This window comes from Eurypyga helias, unplaced genomic scaffold (genome assembly GCF_000690775.1).
Source record: "Eurypyga helias isolate BGI_N326 unplaced genomic scaffold, ASM69077v1 scaffold28094, whole genome shotgun sequence".
In the NCBI taxonomy this organism is placed as follows: Eukaryota; Metazoa; Chordata; class Aves; order Eurypygiformes; family Eurypygidae; genus Eurypyga; species Eurypyga helias.
Window position 1 is genome coordinate 1 of NW_010248572.1, and position 7,988 is coordinate 7,988.

General features: G+C 50.3%; 1 protein-coding gene across 1 annotated transcript; it reads left to right on the forward strand.

Moving 5' to 3' along the window:
* Positions 1-27: 27 nt before the first annotated feature.
* SYT11 (synaptotagmin XI) lies at positions 28-7,754 on the forward strand. The gene is made up of 3 exons (XM_010151106.1): positions 28-109; positions 3,661-4,550; positions 7,600-7,754. The coding sequence occupies exons 1-3, from the start codon at positions 28-30 to the stop codon at positions 7,744-7,746; spliced, it is 1,119 nt and encodes a 372-aa protein (XP_010149408.1). The 3' UTR covers positions 7,747-7,754.
* Positions 7,755-7,988: the final 234 nt, after the last annotated feature.

Consider the following 7,988-nt stretch of genomic DNA (forward strand, 5'->3'; position numbering starts at 1 on the left):
GTGGCTGCCGGGAGAGCCTCGGTGGCGATGGAGAAACCGCAAGCCCTGCTAAATCATCGGAGGCGAGGTGGCCCGAAGCCGCTGCGGCCGCCGTCCAGCTCTGGACATGGTGCGGCTCCCTGGGGGCTGGGGGAATCGTGAAATCGTTCCTCTGAGCTGGTACTCGCTAATTTTGGAGATGCTTTTTTTTTTTGTAGCGCAGTAGGTGACAAGAGTTGGTACCCAGTGTTGGGTGCCTGTGTTGGTTGGGTTTCTCCAGTCCTGATGATTCCAAATCGCTGCTTTTTTCTGTCCTCCAGCACTTGGCTGACCTTCCCCAGAGACCCAAAGGCCCCATAGTTAAGGCATGGTTACTGTATTTCCTCTAAATTCCGAAGCACTTAAACTCTACAGTATGGAGAGTTATTATTATCGAATGTACAATGTATCTACTTCCCTTTTTACGTTCTGTCTCCTGGAATCCAAGAGCCATGCACCATGGTAACTTCACCATTGGCCACTTTTAGGGTGTAATTAGCAAACATCAGTTTTAAAAGGGAAGTTTTCAATGGTTTTTCATTAATTGAAAAACAATCCCATGGCCCCCAAGTTGGTTTGGTTTCAGTTAAATCTGAGCATCCCATCAGAGCGAAGGTTTCCTCTGTGAAGTCTGAAGGAAAAAGCAGAGCTCTGCTCTTTTTGGGAGAGGAGGCGGGCTGCAGTGCCGTTTAACATGGACATTCGGAGCGCTCGGCTGCACACAAAGTGGCAAAAGCGTAAGTGAAGTGGGTTTCTGGCAGCTTTACATTGGGGTAGTTTACAACCGTAAGGAATCACGGAGACGGGATTAATGAAGGTATGAACAGCTTCGGAAGTAGGCGTCTTCGGCCAAGACAGGAGGGGTGCCACCCGCAGCACAGAGCAGGGAACGGTTGCTCCCCGTTCCTTCTACTGCGAGAACGGGCATCGAGTGAGACGAGGTGGGGTGGGCTCAAAATAAAGGCCCTTGTCTTGTCATGCCACGTGATTAAGCTGAGGAACTCTGCCACTGACCATCACAAGAGCTGAATTTAAGAGTTAAGGTATTTCGATGGAAGGAGGCCCCAAACATGTATTTGAGGCTTTCTGGTGTCACTGCTGGTTGCTTCTTCTGAAACTGGCCGTTGGATGGGCGGGAAGTGAAGGTACAAGAGCTGATTCTTTGAAGACACAATAGAAACAAAACACAAAAAATGAGATCAGAATAAGAAAGGAGTTTCAGCATTTGTGCTTTTTTGCATATCCGCTGAGCCTTTTAATATCTGCGTGTGGCTGAACTGTGTCCAGATTAGCTGCTAAAGATCACCCCCCTCATTTCGAAGGGGGAACGTTAAATAACAAAGTTGGTTTTGGGGGGATGTTTTGTTAATATTATGAATTCTTCTTGCTTTGGTTAATTCAGCCCAAGGCTATACTTGCACTGAAGCCTGAGGCAGACTGATCTGTGGAGTTGGTCACCATTGCAGGAGACTTCCAGCTTGGGTCCAGGAAGGCTTCTCTCTAACCAAAAGGGATTTTGCTATTATTGCAAAAAGGAGAGAGATTCTTTTGAAAACCGTAGTTTTCCTTGACTCTGTCAGATATTCAGATGATCAGAGGGCTGGAGCACCTCTCCTATGACGAAAGGCTGCGAGAACTGGGCTTGTTCAGCCTGGAGAAGAGGAGGCTCCGAGGAGACCTCATTGCAGCTTTCCAGTACCTGAAGGGGCTACAAGGGGGCTGGGAGAGGACTTTTTACAGGAGCCTGTAGTGACAGGACAAGGGGAAATGGGTATAAATTGAAATCAGGGAGGTTTAGATTAGATATCAGGAAGAAATCCTTCACAGAGAGGGTGGTGAGGCACTGGGACAGGTTGCCCAGAGAAGCTGTGGATGCCCCATCCCTGGCTGTCTTCAAGGCCAGGCTGGATGTGGCTTTGAGCAACCTGGTCTAGTGGAAGGTGTCCCTGCCCATGGCAGGGAGGTTGGAACTAGATGATCTTTAAGGTCCCTTCCAACCCAAACCATTCTATGATTCTATGATTCTATGATTCAGATGGCAGTTTGGCAGTCTTGTCCTCTTGCCTGTTAGCCTCAATAAAATACAATGTGGAAAGAACAGAGAAAATACCTCAGGCTATAGAGAGCACCTTAATTCTGTATGAGGCTGCAAGATCATTTTCTCCTCTTTGTGGCACAGGCTGAAGATACAAAAATGGGACAAGCTTACCTTTTGCACCAGCTGGTCCATTTAGATGTTGCTGTAATTGCCACCGTGATGATTTCTGGTTTTCCCTTTCACTGCGGAAGCAGTTTGTGTGGGCAGTTTGTAAACAAGGAGACATAGGGCTAGAGGGCTGTTTTGTTTTCTTCCTTCCAAAAAAAATATGCTTTAAGGATGATTAAACCAGTAATGCAATAGTTGGTTCCAAGAAGAGCTTGGCTCTACCTTCCCTCTAACCTCCCACTATGGAATTGGAGACAGGAAAAGTATCTCTCCCTTTTCCTTCCCTTTTAAGACTGAACGAACCCCACTCTTCTGCTCTCTCCTCCTCTTCCAAACGCGCTCCATTCCCTATCCTCCCCCCACTCCCCCTTTTCAGTGATCTTGGTGGCCCTTGACTGGAACTGCCCCCGTATGGCCATATAACACACTGGGGGGGCTCGACGTTTCGCTCCGTGTCTTGGTGGTGCTTCTCCAAAGCCAGCTGTTACACGTGGCACGTCACTAGCGTGGCTGCTGGAAATGGACGTGGTGCTGCTTTGTTCTCCTTGTCATTACTGTAGGAGGGATCAGGTGATCCCTAAATCCAAACGCAGGATTTTCTGTCCCTTGTTTTCGGACTTGCACGTGAAAAGGCGACTTGGTGCTAACTGTGGGGTGGGCAGACTTTTGCCAGTAGCTCCTGGCGCATCGAAAGGTGTAAGAACGTCGGTAGCGATACGGGGATGAAAACGCAGAGGAGCAGTTGCAGGGAGCAACCTCAGCTTTTGGGAGAGACACGGAGGGACCCGCGCAACCGTTTCCCTAGTGCTCGGCATGCTTTCCCAGAACGGGAATGATCACTGGGGAGCAGCAGCCCGCCAGTGCCGTGCAGGTCGTTGTCAGGTTGTGTGGACGTGCAGCTGCCCTTCCTTCCCTTGGGCATCTTGGGTCAGGGCCGTATTCCACCCCACCAGAAAACAGCCACCTCTCGGGGCTTCCGGTGTGTATCACTGGCCCCGCAGCTGTTGTAAGGGGCTCGGACAACACAAGTGACCGTTTCAGGCCAAAGTAGGTCTTAACAAATTGTTAATAAAGGATAGCTCCCAGCCCTGCGTTACGGCCCTATCTGTTAATCCCTTCCTGTTGTTCCAGTAGAGGTGTGTCATGTCTCTGAACAGGCTGTTAAACAAAAAAAGGTGCTTCCTGCAACTGAAGAAACCGTATTCGCGCGGAGATGCTGGTAATGCAGGCGCTTGATTTGGCAAGATGAGGCAATCAACTGTTTGACATTCTTAGCGCGTGAAGCGTAGGTCAAGCATGCGTTGGTAGTGTAGAATGTTTCCCATGCAGGAAAATACAGATTAAAGAAAGCAATTTTTTTTAATTCTGGGGAAGCTTTGCTAGCAGGGAGGTTGAATTCAGAACAACGTAGTAGTACCGTATCGATCTCCATCCAGATGTGCTTGGCCCCGCGGGGGCATGGCCACCGCTGCCCGTTCCTGACCGCCTTGTCTTCTCTGCAGATGTCTCTCCGGTTGTGGCCGGCCTCATTGGTGCTACTGTCCTTGTGGTTTCTGTCTCGGTTACAGTTTTTGTGTGGACATGCTGTCACCAGCAAGCAGAAAAGAAGCACAAAACCCCACCATATAAATTCATTCACATGTTGAAAGGCATCAGTATCTATCCGGAGACCTTGAGTAACAAGAAGAAAATTAACCGAATCCGGAGAGACAAGAACGGCGCTCCTAAGGAGGCTGGAACGGGAAATCTCTTGGTGGATGCTGCTGAATCTGGTTTAATAGGCTCCGATAAGGCTCCAGATGGGCCAAATGCAGCCCCCCACGTCGACCAGCTCCCAATAAAGGTAGATTATGGAGATGAACTAAGTCCAGATCAAAGCCTCACTCCGGGAGGAAGTAAAACCTCCTCCCCATCTTCCCCAGGGGAGGACGTCATGTTGGGTGAACTGACTTTCTCAGTGGACTACAACTTCCCTAAAAAAGCGCTGGTAGTTACCATTCAGGAGGCTCATGGGCTGCCGGTGATGGATGAGCACACTCAGAGCTCTGACCCTTACATCAAGATGACAATTCTTCCAGATAAAAGGCATCGAGTGAAGACTCGTGTACTTCGCAAGACGCTGGACCCAGTCTTTGATGAAACCTTCACCTTCTATGGGATCCCCTACAGCCAGCTCCAGGATTTGGTGCTTCACTTCCTTGTCTTGAGCTTTGATCGCTTTTCTCGAGATGATGTTGTTGGAGAAGTCATGGTGCCCCTTGCGGGGGTGGATCCGAGCACTGGAAAGGTGCAGCTGACCAGGGAGATCCTCAAAAGGAACATACAAGTAAGTCCCTTCATGTACGGTGACGCACGACTCTGGCGTTGCGTTTGGTCCGTGAGCCTCTGTGCTCGGGTAAGCCGGAATACGGCAGATCCTGGGCCAGGAGACCCATTTTTCCGCGTAGCAGTACGTGTTGTCCATGTCGTGTGGCTGTGCTCCTGTGCTCTTTGGGTTCGTTCTCTGCCCTGTGCTTCTGGCATTTTGGTAAGGCCTCGTCGCTCTTCAGGCGTCGAAATGACGAGTGCGGTAACCGATGATGCCGGGGGCAAGGGCAAAGTCCCGTCTCCGAGTGGAAGTGCCGATGTCTTCACGGGCCACTCATCAATGCCCTCCTTGGCCGTATGGCGGCAGGGGGGAGCTGGAGGTGCTCTGGGTAAGTGTTACCGGGGTTCTGAGTAACAACACACGCCGCTCTGCGGAGACAAACCTCGCTGAGAGAGGAGAGTTGTCTGCTCTGGCCGTTTCAGACTCCTACACTTGTTCCCTAGTGATGAGCGCTCCGTGTAAGACAGTAAGGCTTACATCGGGGAAGAGGTCTCCTGTCCTCAGCCAATGCTCAGGTAGGAAGAGGGGGTGATACTAAAGAAATCTTTATTTTCTTCCTTATTTTTGCTGCCCATCTCCCAGGTCCAAGAGAAAATGGCGTTTGGGCTCACTTCCTGCCTTAGTGTGTTGGGAATTGCTGCCGGGGTCTATAACATAACGGGTTTGAACGGAAAGAGGGAGATGGAGATGGGCCATCAGGAAGGAATTCTTCCCGCAGAGGGTGGGGAGCACTGGGACAGGTTGCCCAGAGAAGCTGTGGATGCCCCATCCCTGGGAGTGTCCAAGGCCAGACTGGATGAGTCTTGGAGCAACCTGGGCTATGGAAGGTGTCCCTGCCCATGGCAGGGGGTGGGGCTGGGGGGGCTTTAAGGCCCCTTCCCACCCAAACCACTCTGTGATTCTATGGAAATACTTCATTACACCCTAGATTTGAAGTATTTTGCTTGAAAAGTTATTTCTACTATATGGGGCATTTAACTTTTTGTATTTTCTTTCTTTTAAAGTTAGAAGAGACCCAAAACATACCGAAACAATCCCAACAAAGCCCGAGTTTTGGTGGTTACTTTGCTTTTCTCGGGATGCTTTACACTGCAATGAGAGAAGTGACTCCTTTGGATTGTTAACAGTGTTCTTTCCAGGACACCGACCCTCTCTCTCAGAAGTAATGGATTAAAAATAGAGGGAAAAGGGCGTGCTAAATGAAAATAGATTTAATCAAGGATGCGCATTATTTAACATTTATTAATAATCAAAAGTAGGTGAAGTTTAGCGTCAGGTGTGCATTCTTGAAAACCTGCAAAGTTCCACAGTGTCAGAAGAGCCGTTAAACAGAGTTCTCGGTGCCAGGAAGTTTCACAAGGCGGAACAGAGTTGCATGAAAGCCCGGTAAAGCCCGGTAAATCAGTGTGCTGATCCAAGCCAGCAGAGGAACACATCCCACCTGCTGCACAGTCCCCAGGTTTCTGACAGTCCGACAGTGCAGATTACTTGGGAGGATCTGCGTGGAATTCCTTCAGACCAAAAGAACCCCCTGGCTCTAGCACACGCACAGTGCTCCCACTGGCCATTGCTCTCTGGTGTATCCAGGGAGTCCAAGTCCTCTTCTCTCAGCCTGGAGAAGAGGAGGCTCCGAGGAGACCTCATTGCAGCTTTCCAGTATCTGAAGGGGCTACAAGGGTGCTGGGAGAGGACTTTTTACAAGAGCCTGTAGTGATAGGACAAGGGGTAACGGGTACAAATTGAAATCAGGGAGGTTTAGATTAGATATCAGGAAGGAATTCTTCACAGAGAGGGTGGGGCGGCACTGGCACAGGTTGCCCAGAGAAGCTGTGGATGCCCCATCCCTGGATGTCTTCAAGGCCAGGCTGGATGAGGCTTTGAGCAACCTGATCTAGTGCAAGGTGTCCCTGCCCATGGCAGGGGGGTTGGAACTCGATCTTTAAGGTCCCTTCCAACCCAAACCATTCTGTGATTCTATGATTCTATTTTCCTTCTGGGGCCAGGAACTCGCTCATGCATTTACAGTCCCCCCAGAATTTTTTGTGAGCAGCAACAGGCTTCCTTCCTTGCATTTGGAAAACTTGTCTGAAACAGGGGAACTGCTCAGATGACAAGAAACCACCCAAATGCTAACGAACGCTGGCCGTGTGCAACTTTTCCCTGCGAAGCCGAGTAACAGCAGCTGAAAGAACAGCTTCACCCCCCGGGCGCTCACCAGGGCACGTAGCATGCGTGTACCGTGGTGCTTTACCGCTCCCAAGGGAGAAAACTCCTTCGCTGGGGGGCACCGAGGGGGGCAGGAGGGGGGGCAAGGCGCTACCGGTCCGGGCGTCCAGCCGACAGCGGTTGGAGTCGTTGCAGTAGCTCTGCTGCTGGTGCATTCCTGACACCGCGCGATCCCATACCCACTGCTGATTCGGTTTGCCTTGACAGCAGATAAACTTCATCTAAATTAGTGCCATCTCAATGAACGCTAACGAACGCCATCTGGATACCAAACCCAATTATCTTAGTATTATGTTACTCTCTGTACAGCAAGTTTAACCGGGTAGACCTGGTTTTATTTTCATCCTTTACCTCCGCAGACCAAACCGATGATGAAACCCCCAAAGCATACCCACAGAACTTGAGGTGTTTGGCCATCGAAGCTCCACAAAAGTCAATGAAACCAGCTCCTAAACCCCACAGATGCCCCAGGTAGCAAACCTCGAGAGACAGCCAGAGCCACTCTCCTCTCAGCGGGTGCCCCCCTGGGTTTGCCCTCAGGGAATCACAGCGTTCCGGGGAGAGGCTGTAGCGATGCTCACTGTGGGCAGCAGGCAGAGGGTGAACGGCACAGCAGGATTTATGCTCCTTCTCCCAGAGGCTCCATCTGCCTGAGGCACTTAAAATGGCCTGCATCTCATTTTCCAACTTTTTAGGCCTTTAGCACTGGGAAAGGAAATTCTGGTGACCTCACCTTACCTGTTAGACCATCTTGTCCTAATAAACTGTTTCTCTTTTACAGAAATGCATTAGCAGAGGGGAGCTGCAGGTCTCCCTGTCTTACCAGCCTGTGGCGCAGAGAATGACCGTCGTCGTGCTGAAAGCCAGACATTTGCCAAAGATGGATATCACTGGCCTCTCAGGTAGAAGCTATTTTCTCCAGCTCTGAATGTGTATCAAACCCCTCCCAGGTCACTTTCAGACCTTGTCGCCTGTCTGATCTGAGTATTTGCTTTGTTTGCACGCTTCTCCTCCAACTCTGAGGGTCGCTACGAGTGATCCATCGCTCGCCACCAGATGGTTGTACAAACAGGACCAAATCCTTCCTGTGGCGAGACCAGCCGTTGCATCTTTCTGGCATCAGCTGGATTGTTTACGAAGGCAGCATTTTCCAAATTGAGCCCATCTCCA

What these genes read in the sequence shown, in the direction of transcription:
- SYT11 (XM_010151106.1), top strand. Translation starts at nt 28, where the DNA reads ATGGAGAAACCGCAAGCCCTGCTAAATCATCGGAGGCGAGGTGGCCCG. An exon ending in GCCGTCCAGCTCTGGACATG is followed by an intron (nt 110 to 3,660) that starts GTGCGGCTCCCT and finishes ATCTCCATCCAG; the next exon opens with ATGTGCTTGGCCCCGCGGGG. An exon ending in TCCTCAAAAGGAACATACAA is followed by an intron (nt 4,551 to 7,599) that starts GTAAGTCCCTTC and finishes TCTCTTTTACAG; the next exon opens with AAATGCATTAGCAGAGGGGA.